At 17.6% G+C, this 16,326-nt stretch overlaps 1 protein-coding gene across 3 annotated transcripts in view; it reads right to left on the reverse strand.

Annotated features, from left to right (window-relative positions):
* LOC107993215 (CCR4-NOT transcription complex subunit 6-like) overlaps positions 1-16,326 on the reverse strand; it is a 355,976-nt gene that overhangs the window by 13,993 nt on the left and 325,657 nt on the right. For all 3 annotated transcript variants that reach the window (XM_062076962.1, XM_062076960.1, XM_062076961.1), the window contains exons 3-4: positions 5,069-5,381; positions 567-718 (exon numbers count right to left, since the gene is read on the reverse strand). In XM_062076962.1, the coding sequence (XP_061932946.1) occupies positions 567-718; positions 5,069-5,367 (451 nt within the window). In that variant the 5' untranslated portion in view covers positions 5,368-5,381. The remainder of the gene's footprint in view (positions 1-566; positions 719-5,068; positions 5,382-16,326) is intronic.

The following is a 16,326-nucleotide window of genomic DNA, read 5'->3' on the forward strand; positions in this document are numbered from 1 at the left end:
GCTTGAATGTATTTAGTCTACGAACTTGTGTCACTTCATCTTCTTCAGCCACTTTCAAATATACTCTTCGATTTACGCTGATATAAGTATGATTTGCAATTAATTAAGCAATTTTTTCGATATCAAACATCTATCTATTTTGTTGGTTTTACAATTTGAACACTTCTATCATGATAAAAAATGTTATTTGGTATTTAGAATATATTTTCAATTCATTCGAATTATTATAATCTTATAACTATTAAAATAATTATTAAAATAATTGCAATTGCAATGAATTATAAATTCATTTATATGAAAATATTCATTTATTATTTGAAAAATAGAAAAAATCACAATAAAATTATTATAAACTGTTTTTTTTAAAAGCTAAAAAAATATTAAATTTTTTTCTTTTTCTAATCGAATGGTGCAAAGATTTAAGTTACATAGTATATAGCAATAAATTTTTTGAATTTGAGAAGAACAAATTTACTTTTTATTTTTTGTAAACAGAAAATATTAATTTTTTATTATTCGAATCGGTTAAGCTAATTATTAGAAATAAATTTTATAATATTACTTACCGTTATCCCAAGCAGCCTCCTTGGTTCTAAGCAAGGCAGCCAATCCAATATTATCTTTTGGCATGACTCGATTCAACATATTGTCAGAACCTTCCGCATTCGCCATTGCCAATTGGTTAAATTCAACTAAATGCTCTTTTATCAGTGTAAATCTGTTAAAAAAACAAAAAGAAAAAGAAATTTATTAAAAAGATATAAATGTGAAATTATATTTTTATTAAATATATATAAGCAAATATATATAAGCAATAATATATAGTTTTTATCTGATATTTTAGTTAATAAAAATATTAATAATAAAAAATAAATTTAAAAAATAACTTTAAAAAATTATTTATTTATTTATTATTTTAATCTAAAAAATATTCACAAAATTTTACATTAACAAAAATAATTAACAATGAGATTAAGTTGAATCTATGATATATTGTTTTTATACGAATTTTTGAAATGATTAATAAGATTGAATTTCGTTCAGTGAAAAATAAATTTATAATATAATAATTTTGCAATTCGAATACAATAGACAAATGATTTTTATCAGAAAATTTATGAGAAGGCATATCACGTATATCACGTAGAATACAGATTTCTGCTTTTATTATGTGCAGCACGTATAATTGGAAAATATATTCTTTACTGAAACTGTATTACAAGCTATCATTTCTTTTATATCTTTGTGAAAACTCTTAAATAAGATAGAATCAACATTACTCATGATTATTGATATTACATAGATATATTTTTATAAAAGTAGAAATGTACAATGTATAATTTGTATATGTATAATTATATAATATATTTATATAATATATTTGTGAAATTTTCTTGGATAATCGATTTTAGAGATCAAAATGAACATAAAATTTGATATAAATAATAAAAATTTGATATATAAAAATCGATTGAAGTTTATTAATTAAATTATAAATTCTCGGTTACATTGCATTTTAATTTCGTTTTATTTTATCTAAAGCAATAAATCGCTTATAATTATATTATATTATTACTTATAAATAAGTTAATAAACTTATCTGAAATTTTTGTATATCAATTTTTAATATTTAATTCTCAAAGTTAGAAAGAAACTCTAAGATGTTCCGTGAATATTAATATTTTTTATGTGTTCTTATATTTATTTAATATTTTTTAAAAAATAAAAATAATTTTCAATTTTTTAGATAAAATATAATTCTTTGATCTATAGATTCTATTATTTCATATAAAATTGTATAAAATTAATATGTATAAAATTAATGTAGCCAAAATTCATTTTTGAATTAATCTTCTGTTATTTAATCTCCTTTAATTAAATCTTTGTTATTAAATACTGCAACTTTGTTGAAATTTATATAATAGAAGTTATATATTATAACGTTATAATATAGATATTATATAGATAGAGTTGGCAGCAAAAACAAATGAATCTTTTTACGAACTTTTTCTTACATTATTTCCAAATAATATACATATATGTATAATAATATATTTTTTTAATTTTGTTTTTTAATTAAAATTAAAATAACGAAATTGGAAATTTTTTTCAATTAAATTTTTTACATACGTTTTTTATTTTATTTGTAAAAATTTTTATAAAAAATTACATTAATTTTATAAAATTTTACAGAATTTCATTATTAAAATTCAAAGTACTTATATTAATTTTTTCAGATTAAAAAATTAATTTAATTTTGAATAAATGCTAAAAAATTTTTAAATATGAAAAATAAATATTTTGATGTATTTATAAAAATGAATTTAATATATAATATTTTTAAAATCATTTTAAAGATCATTATAAATAAATAATTCCATCTTTATTAAAATTTCAAACAAAATGTAATAATTAAAAGTAAATGATATTTTTAAACGATTTGTTATTAAATAACAACATTATTTATTATAATTAATGTTATTCCTAATGTTATTGAATTACAATAATTATTTTTAATGTTAATCTAAAAGAAAAAATACTAGTAATTAAAATTTATAAATAAAGTTATTAAATTAATTATAAAATATTATTCTAATCATTGTAATATTTTAATATTTAATATTATATTATATTATATTAATATATTATATTATATTAATATTATAATATTTTAATTATTATATTATTATAATATTATAATATTATCTTTTTAGATTTTTAAATTGATTAAATAATTATAATAATAAAATTTGAAGTTAATCAAATATTTAAAACGATGATTTTATAATATACATAATACGGAAGATATATACATTTCAAACAGAATAGAATAAATTGTGGCATCAGGAAGAAAGTACGAACTCGTTAAATAACGGTGGTCTTTCTTGGTCGTCCTTGCAAAGATTAGATTGTTAGTTATATTGGCATCGCATTCATTATGCGATCAGGATTTTGCGGTGAATTAAGTATATAAAATGTCTGACAGTTGCAATGGTTGCGTCGGTCTTTAAAGAAACTCTGCTCTTAGAATCTACGTTAGTGGATATAGTACCTTTCGTTGCACGTTAGTCGTTAACAGAGCCCATTTGTGCAACCAGACCATTTCTGTCTCGTATCTTGTTATCCCCTGAGATGCGAGCGAAGATATCTAATATTTCCACCACTCTCCCTACCTTTCTGTCTTGCGTTACAAAATTTAGAATGAGCTTTATAGAGTTAATACTGACCTACGATATACTTGATACTGAAATTCTATCGTATCGTTATATGAACTCCCAATGAAGTATAATTAAAGAGATTGACTAGATCGTAGCTAATGTGTCATTTGAGAATTTATCAACTCATCGTTCTTTCTTTTTGTTGAAAGACGGTACATTGAAAGAATTGTTAATAAATTCTATTTAATGCAGATAAAATAATTTTATCTAATTTTTTTATAATAGAAAATATATTTCATTATCCAAAGTTGATTATCACGAAGAATATTTTTTAAAATATTCTATTTTAATATAGTATTTCTATAATATTTTATATTAATTAAATTATATACATATATTATTGTTGATGTTAATAAATGTAAACAAATGTAAATAGATAAAGTGAATTTTAGATATACGGAATGTTAACATGTTTGTGAAATATTTTTAAAAGGTTGGTTCAAAAATTTATTTGATATACAGAAATATTAATTGAATTCTAAGTATTTGAAGTTTACAAAGCGAGATATAGATAAAATGAAACTATTCTACTTTCATCATACTGTCGATTCAATATGTCTTTGTCTTATTTTATTTAATGCAAACTTCAACTGTTTATAAATGAGTCTTAAGTACATCATAATATTTTTGTACATCAATTTTTATGTTTATTTTGTCTAGAATCAACCAATAATTTAGGAATATATTAATACATTATATATTCATGAATTTTTCAAACATTTATTGAAATATTTATTTCTTTTCAGTTTATCTTTATTTGTATAATTTTTTGATTAGTTATTTTATTACCAATTAGTAGGAATTATGTATTTAATTTTCTCGAAAATGGAATTTCAAATTAAATAAATATAAATAAATATTTAAATATATCTTAAATACATACATTCATATACATTCATAGCACATTCAGTAAGCATAAATTATAATTTAAATTAAGAGTTTAATAATTTTTCATAAATGATAATAGATCAGATTCAATATAAAATGATAATGTTCTTGAAATTATTATAAAAATCTATAATATATTATATAATTTGGATTTATATTACTTAAATAAATATATAGCATTAATGAAAGAGATGGAATAATTACTAATAATAAACATATAATACTGCATGTAAAGAACTTTTTCTATCTTGAGAAGAAAATGAATAACGAAAAGAAAATGATTTGTTTAAATATTTTGTATATTATGCAATGAAGATTTCAAATAATAATTAAATAAATATTAATAGTGAAATATATTCAAATTATAACAAAGATAATCGTATATATATGTAAGTATAAATATATTGCTTATATAATTTTATATGTTATTAAGTTTATAAATTAATTTTAATTCAGTATTTTTATATTAATCATTTATAATTTTAGTTTGAAAATTAAATATTTCAATTGTATTTAATATTTAACGAGAGAGGAAGGAAGTATTGTGTTGTTAATTACTTCAATTTGTTCAAAATATCAAATTACTATTAACTATTTTAATTCATTGATTCATGACATAAATGGATTAGATTAAACAAAAAATTAGATTCAAAAAAAAATTATTATATATGTATATAAAAAATATAATATATTATATAAAAAAATATCGTGACTAATATGTTGTCATTTTATATTTCTGGAGATCTATTGTTAAAAAAATTTATCGAAATTGATTTTGATTTTGAAATTAAATTAATCAAATAGATATTTTTAATTAATTTTTATATGCATAAGTTATTATATTTCTAAGATAAATTTAAATTAAATTATTATATTATATATAAAAATAATTGGAAAACATTAGAATTAGAATTTAATATCAAAACATAAAATGAATTTTTAAATATATATCTTGAACTTACTTAGCTGTCCTATAAAATATAGCGCAGCCGTCAACGTATTTACGGTCATTTTCCGCCATTGTTTTCGCTCGAGATTTTGGAGAAAAGATCCCATCATAACCATCATGTTTAAGTTCTGGCAGGAAAAAATTATAGAATTGGTCCGTCTCGACCTCCTGCAAGCTGATTATGTCCGCGGCATAATGTCGTATTTCGTCGAGAATTCCTTTCTTTCGATATTCCCAATCAAGCGCCCAACTTGGACAATAACCGTACATCTGTCTTGTCGCGTATTTGTCACACAGTACATTATAACACATTACTGTGAATATACCTGTAACAAAAGACATATAACATATTTATAGATGTGATAAAAGCATTTAATTTATTTAAAATTAAAATTTAATAAAAACAAACAGAAATATTTATCATTATTAACATTACTAACTTTTAATTCCTTTATTTTTTTTTTAATCAGAAATTAAAAAAAAATTATAAAATTTATGTAGTTGTTTATCATATGTAATAATACATTTTTTTTGTTATTATGTTGAACGTTATTAAATTTAGAAATCGCTTTTCTTATATAGAATTTCAATATGAATAACTTGTAACGAATTGATAAAGAAATCAAATTTTTAATAGTTTTATTATAAAATATTAATTTTATTTTTATTTTATATTTTATTTTTTATACTTTTACTAGCCATACTATTCTAATATAATAATTTTTGATATAAATATAGTAATTCTTTATTAAGATCAATTAAAAATTATTCATTAAAATTGTTTATATAATATAATATTCTTTATCTTTGTCAATTCTTAAAATAAATAAAAAATTAAACGAGAAGTTGATGTTCTTCAACTTTATAAGATCAATAAAATAAATTTTATTATTCTATTAGTGAATATATATACATAAATAAGTAAATGAGAAACTGTAATAAATCAGATTTTATTCAGTATCGACAATTGATATAATAATTTGTATATATATAATATTTATAAATCAAGATGTAGATATTACAAATTAAAATCATGTAAATTTTTATACATACGTTTTTATATTTTATTATTTTCTTTAAAATAAAAAATTTACATAAATATATATAAATATAAATATACATATACATATATATTATGTTTAAATATATATATATTAATTATTTATTAAATTATCTATTCATGTATAAGTATGATTTTTATATTCTGATTTTGCAGCTTTATAATAAATTTTTGCTTATTATAAAATATATATATATGTATTATATTAATTATTATATAATTAATTGAAAATATAATTACTATAAATTTCCTCATAAACTTTGTTAATAATCATTTAATAATTATAAAAATATTTATTCAATAACTAATCATCTTAAAAATCAACTTAAAAATCACCATACCAAAATTAATTATTATTCTTTTTTGTATAAACAATTTGACTTGTTTTTATATTTGAGCAAGAGAAAAAAATCTATTCATTTATTATTAATAAATAATATTATTAATGGAATCTATTATTAATAAGGTGGAATCTTTGATTATAACAATTTTAAATAATTTTAATTGAGATTTAATTTTAATTTTAATCCGATTAATTAAGGATCAATTGATATTATTTCTAGCTTATTAAATTTAGATATACGTTTATGTTATTTTAAAAGGATATTAAATGGATTCTTATAATTCCTAATTAGACATCATTTTAAATGATCAAGATTATGAAATAAAATTTAAAACTTTTTAAATATTTTCTTATAGAAAAATTTCTAATCAAATTAAATCATCGTAATTGTATACTTGATGTTAATTTACTAAAATTACTGAAATTAAATATTGAATAAAGAAATATAATTAAATATTAAAAAAAATATTTTTAAATATGAACTTACGAATCAACAATGTTTATAAATTAAAAATTTTCCTTAGAATTGAATATTTAATTATATATTAGAATAGTTAATGAAAAGATAAATAAAAAAAAATTATAATAAAATTACAATAAAAATTATAATAAAAATTAAATAAAATTATCAATAATTTTAAAATAATTATTTAAGATATTATTTAAGATATTTTAAGGAATTTAGAAAATGGTTTAGAAAAATGAATTTAAAAAAGTACATAATCAATGTTTTAATTAAGTAATATTTTAACGTGAATCCAATTGTTATTTCAATTTAAAGGATACAATTGCTTAAATCGATATATATCATTACAATATATATCATTAATGTTGTACCTTTGTTTTCCTTTAGATAGTTTTTATTAAAAAGTAGTCATATTACAAAATAGTGTATATAGACAATAGTGTATATAAGACAGAGCTTATTTTAATGTTCAAAAAAGATAAGATCTCAAAAAATATGGCAAAAGCTCTATAATTATTTTTTAGACATTTTTTTTTGTATTATAATATGATTTTGGAAATTATTAAATAATAAAATTAAGATACATAAAAAGTATTTAAAAGAGCATTTTAGAGATATCTATTAAAAAAATAAAATTTTCAAATTTTTCAATATAAAACTAAACTTTAATTTTAAATGATTTTTTAATCATTACAGTTTTAGAAGCCTTAAAAATTTTAAAGAAATCACAAATAATGAGGTTATTAATCTGCCATGGATTTTTTTTAAATTTATCATTTTAAACATATTCAAAATATTTAGAATATTAAAATCAATATTAAATAATTATATTAAATAATTTCTTATTTAATATGAATAAATTTACAAGAGAAAACAATAAGAGTAAAGTATTTAAATTAATCCAATTAAGATTTTAAAAATTAAAATTATTTTAAAAAAAAATTAAAAATAAAAATATTTATTGAAAGAGAAGATATATTTTTATACTATCTATTATATCATTATATTGTTTAATATGATTACTTTGATTTTTATTATTTACTTTTTGATTTTGTGATGTTATAAATTTATAATCATAATTATTTTTAATTGTAAAAACTATCATGATATATTTATATGTTTTAAAAGAATTAATGAATAGAAATTATAATAATAATAATAATGACCAATGCATATTTTATATATCACAGATATATATGAATAGAAATATGAATAGAAAAAATCATAATAGTATAATATATATATATATATATATAAAATAGTAATAATTTTTTGTATATATTAAGACCGACCGTTGATATACATAAAAAAATATTTAAAATCTTGTCTTCTATAACATATCTAGAAATCATTGAAGAGGAAAATTTTTTTGCAACTTTATCGATTTTATTATTATTATATTTATTATTATATTATATTATTATATTATTTATATATTTTTATTACATTATTTTTATAAAACCACGACGAATTATTAATAAGAAAGATAATCATTTATTTATAATTAAAACATTTTAAACAGCAAAGATTCATATTCAAGAATTGAAGATTTCCCTCTCTTCGAATATAGAATTCTTATTACCTTTTCTTGTAGATAAGAGAGCCTATCGTACCATTTGTAATTATCTGTAATGGATAGTTCGATAGTTTCTTTTAGTTTTACTCTTGCGGAATAAAACTCGACCGATTAAAGATAAAACTTTTTTCACTGTTGTTCATCACATTGATGCGAACAGATTCATAAATCAGGAAAACTATTTTATTATTCCGATATGTTGCAGCTTTCGATCTAGTTTATATAGTTGCAATTGCGGCCAAGTTTTTGATAAAGGAATGCATATATTTTTTGCTTTGAGATTTTAAGTATCTGTTAGCTAACGAAAAAGAATTCGTATTATATGTATCTGGTTTTATCGATCACGTTTGTCTTCAATTCTCATTCTGTGTTTACTTTTATTTATATCGAGTTGCAATGCAACTTTATGATATCATTAACATATCTTTTTTAGATTTAAGTTTTTGGCATAAATAATCATCACGTATAAGAAAATAAATAAGGAGAAATTAAAATAAATATTTTCTTTTTATATAAAAAGTATCAATTATTATATGTATTATTTATTCTCCTTTTTTTTTAAAATAATATAATAATATAGATTAGAAACTTGCAATAATTAATATATTCTATTTTGTATTTGCAAAATATTAGATGATCAATAAAATTCAATTTTTTTTTATGATAGAAAAATATATATAATTTAATAAAAATGTTTTGCAATATATTTTGAAATATAGTATATAAATGCTAGGAAATAAAACTTTTATCTTAATACAGATTGTTTTTTAAATATTTAAAAACTGTTGAGTAAAGTGTTGAAGGAAAATAAATTTTTATGTTACAAAAATTCTCGAATATTTAAGAAATTCAAGTTAAAATAATTAAAATAACAATTTTTTAAAAAAAGTTAAATATTATATTTGATATTTCCTTGAGTTACAATGTTTTAAATAAATATATGTTTAAAATATATTAAAAATTATTTTTCCTAATAATATATGTTTTATTTTTATTTTAAAATTTATCATATTTTTTTTTATTGTTATTTTTCATTCTGTATTGATATTTTCATTGGATGAATTGTTTGCATAAGTTGCATATTGCAACTGCAACTGTACGAAACTTGTTATTTTAATTTAATAACTTAAATGCATACGAATATTTTTACAAATCAAATTTTTCTTTATTTCCTTTATTCAAACATTAAATCATTACATTTTTATTTTTAATATAAAACAAATCATTTTTAGTATGAAATAAATTTTTTATTTTTAATTATATACTTTATTATAAAATCATATTACAATATTTATTGTATATAATATTCATTATATGGATTTAGACTAATTAATTTTTTCCCTTAAGTTAAACAGAATAAAATTATATAATATAGATATAATACTTATTATAATTAATAATTAATTAAAAAATCTAACAGTTATTTTATAATTACTACAGTATCATATTTTTTTAAAAGTTAAAAAATAAAAGATTTTCTAAAAAAAACAGAAGTTAAATTATATCTTGATTAAAAAATATTAATTATGCCATTACTTTATAAAAATATGTATGTATAGATAGCTACTAAGTACTTCACAATTCTATGAACATTGATGAACATAATTAATTTGACGGCTATGATGAATCTTGTTAAATACAAAGATTATTTGAGTATAAAATAGTTAAAAGCATAAATAATATAAAAAATACAAAAAAATGATTTTTTGTTTAATTCGTTAGAATTGAGTTAATATTTTACAAATTTTATTTTTTTTCAATTTATTATTTCATTAATAATAAAAATTCATTTCTTTTCATTTACTTTCTATTTGATTTTATCTGATTTCTATTTGATTGTTCATAGAGATAATGAAACACTCAATTCATATTGAATTATTATTTATTTTGTTTTCAAATTTTTTGACTGTATATTATATATATAAATAAATATTTAAATAAATAAGTAAATATTTGAAATTATTTTCTCATTATATATCAGATCTTCTATTAATATCTTTTATTAATAATTTTTGAAATTAATTAAAAATATTAACATTTATTTATAATTTTATTTAATAAAATTTGCATGAACAAATTTTCTAAGTTAAAAATATTTTGATCTGACTTTTTTTTTAGCTAAAAATTATTTTACTAGTTGATTTAGCAATATAAATACTCGTAGATATATTTTACATAGTTTTATTTTTTTGTAATAATAAATTTTACAAAAAATAAAAATTTTACAAAAATTTTTAAATTTTATAATATTAATAGTAATTTATTTTTTATATTTTGTATTTTATATTTTTATAAGTAATTTTATATTTTATATTTTATAAAAAATTTATTAATTTATTAATTATTATTAATTTTATTATTATAATTTATTAATTATTAATTTATTATAAATTATATTAATTTATATTTATATTTCATTTTATTATCATTTTATTTCATTTTATATATCATTTTATTTATTGTGATAAAATATTATGAAATTAAATATAAAATAATAAAGTTTTCTTTGTCAATAATGAAATTAGATTTAAATAATTAAAAATTCATAAATTCATAAATTTATAAAATTCATAAAATTCATAAAAAATAATTCGTAAATTCGAAGTAGATATTGGATTATTCAATTAATGTTTGAATTTTATTATATTATCTTGCATAATGAAAGCAATTATGAATCAAGTGTGAAATGATTTATTAAATTGTATAAAATACAAATTATTATACATAATAAATTGATTTGGATATATTTAATTTTTATGCTGTAATTTAAAATAATTTATTTATCGAAATAATATTTCTAAGTATAAATAAATATAAAAATAAATAAAATAAATATAGATTAATATAAAATAAATATAAAGATATAAATTACTATAAATATCGAATTTAAATTTTGAAAATAAATGAAAATTATTTGCGGATGCATTTGAAGATCTTATATAAAAATATTATTTTATATTGTAATATAAATGTATTACATTGTAATATTTAACGCTTATATATAATATAAGCGTTATATATAATATGAAATCTTATCTTTAAGCTTTTGAACAAAAAATAAAGATGGCTTACATATGTATATATATATATATATATATATATATATATATATATATATATATATATATAAATTGAAAAAAGAATGATGATTTAAAAATTGAATGTATATTTCTATAACGAATTTTTGATTGAATATGTTCGAATTATATGTATATTTCCATCAACTTTTTGTTTTAATATCTTAATGATTATTTCGAACATAATGAAATTTCTAATCTTGTTATTTATATTATTGTATTCAGTTTTTATTTATTTTTCATTTTTTTTACAAATAAACAACATTTCATTTTTAGCATTCAAATTTTATTATGAGACAACATCATCGATTCGAATATATTAAAAATAGAAACTTTAAAGAAAAATAAAAACAGATTTGAATTTTATATTTAAAAATATATATTTGTAGAGAAACATTGTTGTTTATATAGTCTAATATGTTTATTGAAATTCCTAAATACAGATTATAATTCTTCAAAAATAGATTTCAGTCATTAAATTATCATCATTGTTTTTATTTCGTATTCGATGAAAAGATTTCATGACATAATTTGCATATAAATTATGTAGCTGACAATAACAGCAATGTAAACTATGAAAATGTTTGTAATTCCTTTCATGGTTTAGAAACATTTTCGAAATCATTGATGCCATGATCTGTCTCAATAGTCATCAAAGCCATCTCAAAAAATCTGAACAGATTTATTTAATTTACGTTTTTAATCTATAATCTTCTATTTGCAAGAAGTCAAGAATGTCATTAAAAAGATTTCTAAAAAACAATGATTTCCTAATAGAAAGAACTAATAAAAAATAATCTAAATCAAATAAATTAAGAATATTGAATTTTAATGAAGTTTTAGATTCGCTTTTTCATTGTGTACTCTTTTTTAACATTCATGTTGATAAAACAGATTTTATGCTTATATTTTTATCAAAAATTATCAAAAAATTTTTTTTATTTATACCATTTTTGTTAATTATTTATTATATATAAAAAAATATTTTATTTATTAATTAAATACTAAAATGAAAGAGTATAATATTTCTATATATTTCTATAATATCTTTAATATCTCTAACATATACTATGCATATTATCTTTTTATTTTTAAAATCTCTTGTTAAAATATAAAACAAAATCTGATTTTGTTTTTGTTTACTCAAAAAATTACTGATAATACATTAGATATCAATAATTTAAAATTATTAATAATTTAATTTCTTGTATTATATAATTTATTTAAAAACAATAACAATGATAAATACAATAATAAAGTAACAACAATAATAAAGTTATTAGTAAAAGTTTATGAGATTGAATTAATCATACTGATTGTAACAAAAATGAAAGTGACAATAGTAATGATTACGCGTATAACAATAATTTTAATAAGAGTCTAATTGTGCTGTTATAAACATAGGAATGATAATGATTCATAATTACTTTGTCTACCAAAGAATACATGCAACGACTGCTCGTGTACAGCCTATAATGATTATGATTGTCAGGGTCGTCATGAGAAGTGCAAGAAGTAATTTGCACGGTCCTGCTGGCATAGTCGTTAGTCTCATTCCGCGTTGTTGCACGTACTGACTTATCACGACCAGCAAATTTCAAATAATTCTATGTGTTTCTTCAGGATCAAGATGAAAGATAGGCAAAGATAACGGTATTTTAACAATCAGAGACTTTGAAAAAACCTATTAATTTATTATTATTCGATTAAGACACGAATAAATTGCAATTTATAATTGTATCAACTTTTGTATTAATGAAATGAATAATAATATAATAATATAATGAAATAATAATAAAAATTTAGATAAAATAATAAATAATAATAAAATAAAAAATTTAATCATTACAATACTTAAAATCTTATTAATTATAATATTATTATTATAAGATAAAATTTTATTGGTAAAAATATGTTTTTTTTTATTATCTATTATTATTCCATTTATTTTAAAAATAAAATTAATGACTTTTAAAATTTTCCATTAATATTTTTAAATTCACCAATTAATAAAAATATTTATTATATTGTAATATATGTATATATTATTATATAAATTGATTAGTTAGATCAAATTTTTTATTTCTTCTTTCGTTCTTTCTTTTTTCTTTCTTTTTTTCTTCATATTAATGTTCTTAATCAATCAACTATCTTTTTATAATTTTTTTCTTTTACTATTTATTTCAATCTATATTCAATTTTTCTTATATTTTCACAATCTTCTATTAAACAATTCAAATTTCATTTATTCAATTTATATTTTCTGTTCTTTTTTTTCAGTCAATACTTATTATATTCTTTTATATTTTCACATCTTATTCTCACAATTAATCTTTGACATCTTTTAATAGTTTTATTTGTTAAATATTTCAATCTTTTATTGCTTCTTATAAGTTTATATTTATTATTATATCCTATATTTTTTTATCTTGTCATACGCTTATCATATATTTTGCAATTATATGTTTTCATTTTTTCATTAATTTTTTATGAATGTATATTCTTAATCTTAAGCTCTATCCTTTTTAATTTATTATATATTTTTGTTGTCTTCATTATCTTTTCTTTCAATATTTCTTATCTTTGGTTTTCGTTCTTCCAAATCTTCTATTCATATTATTCTTAATTTTATTCTTAGTTTTTTTTGTCTCATCTAAATTTAATTATCATGTATCTTTGTATTTTTTTTATATTTTTGTTTCTTATTAATTATTATTACTACATTATTTATGTATTGTATATATATTTAATAATACATATTTATAATATATAAAATATTATATTATTATTATAGTTTATTTAATAAATAATAATAAAATTTTAATTTTCATTATATAAAATTTCAATTATCAATCTCTACTTAAATCTCTTCTTCTTAAATGCAAACTCATAATGATTAGTGCAAAACATAAATAGCATTCCTGTCTACTTCTTTCCTAATTTCTTTTATTTTATATTTTTTCATTATTATTTTTCATTTCCTAATATCTCTTTTATTCTTTCTATTAATCTTTTTTTTCTTCCTTTCTTTTTTAAAATTTCTCGTTTCTTTCAGTCTATATTATTAAAAGCAATCCAAAAAGAAGATATTTTATTTTTTTTCTTTTTTATGCCTTTTTTTATTACAAATTGTAAAATATATAGATTATCTATTGTGTATCTAATTTTCTTAAATTCTCTTTTGAGTGTCATTTTAGGATCTTTTTTTTTTATTTCCATCATTAATCTTTCATTCATAATTATTTCGCATAAAGTTTAAAAATTATATTCAATAATATAATTTTTTTATAATTTCTATCATTTTTTCTTTATTTTCACTGTGCTAAAATTTTAATCTTTAATATCTTTCTTATATTTTTTTTGCTTTGTCATCGGATTCTATCTTTTCTTTTATTGTTCCTTCCCCTTTTTTTTATTTTTTTTCTTTTTAGTTCAATAAATAGTAGCAAATAGTTTAACTTTATTTTCTATTTTAAACTTCCTAATCTTCTATTTCGCTATTATATTGTTGTTGTATACATATCTATAACTCTGTTCTCTGTTATATATAAATTGTAAATATATAAATATGTAAATTCTTCTCTATTTTTAATATTTATTCTTTTTATAGACTTTTTTATTTTTCGAAATTTTTCTATCTTATATTTTTTCTTTTTAATTTTTATATTATAAAACATGAAAATAAATTATTAAATGCCATTCTCAATTATTAATTTATTGCTTTATTATATTTTATTTTAATTTCTTTATATCTTTTCTACAATATATAATCCATATGTTCTATGTTTTTTCATTTATCATTATCTCCTTTTATACAATTTTTGTATAATTCTCTTTTTTCTTTCATTTTTCTTTTTTTACTTTCTTCTAATTTTTGTTATAATATTTATTATAATATCTCTTAATTTTTTTTTATCTTTATTGTTGATTGATATTTTCATATATTGCCTTTCAATGGTCTGTTTTTTATCTTTTTCCAATTATTTCTTTCAATTCACGTTTTCTGTCAAAGTCAAATTGGAACTCTTCAATAAATCAAAAAAATTTCTTATCTTTATTTAAATCTACAATGTTTCAAAATAATAATTTTTTCTTATTTTTGGATCTATTCTTTGTTTATCTTCTTTGTTTTTTTTTCTTTTATATTAGATTTTTTAATAATCTATCTTTATTTATATTTATTGATGCTCTTTGCAAATTATATTTACTATAATATAAATTATGATTAATAAATTTTTTTTTCTTTAAAAATGTTTTTTTTCTTTATAATTTTTTTTTATTCTTGCAACAATTGTTTTATTGCTTCTATTATTCTAGTTTAATCTATTTTATAGTTAACTTTCAGTTCCATCTGCATAAACTTTTCCACTTCTTCATACTCCCGCATGTCCAATCTTTTTATCATTATATTCTTCTTTTGTTTTTAATTTTTTAACTTTTCTTATTCATTTTGTTCTTGACTTTTTTCAAATTTTATATTTTCTTTTCTATTTTTTATTGCTCTTGTAAAAGTCTTCCATATTTATTTTATTTGATTTACATATTGTACTTTTTTCTTATGCAAATTTTTAGTACTTATATATATATTTTTTTTATTTATTCTCTCTTTCTTTTAATTCCTTTATCAAGTCATATTTCTTTCTTTCTCTTATCATCTTTATATCATATTATCTTTCTAAGCATATCATTTTCATTTTTTTTTTCTTTTTAATGATTTTATACTTTTCTTTTTGTCTTTTTTATTTTTTC

The sequence above is a fragment of the Apis cerana genome, linkage group LG7 (assembly GCF_029169275.1).
Source record: "Apis cerana isolate GH-2021 linkage group LG7, AcerK_1.0, whole genome shotgun sequence".
NCBI classification, from domain to species: Eukaryota; Metazoa; Arthropoda; class Insecta; order Hymenoptera; family Apidae; genus Apis; species Apis cerana.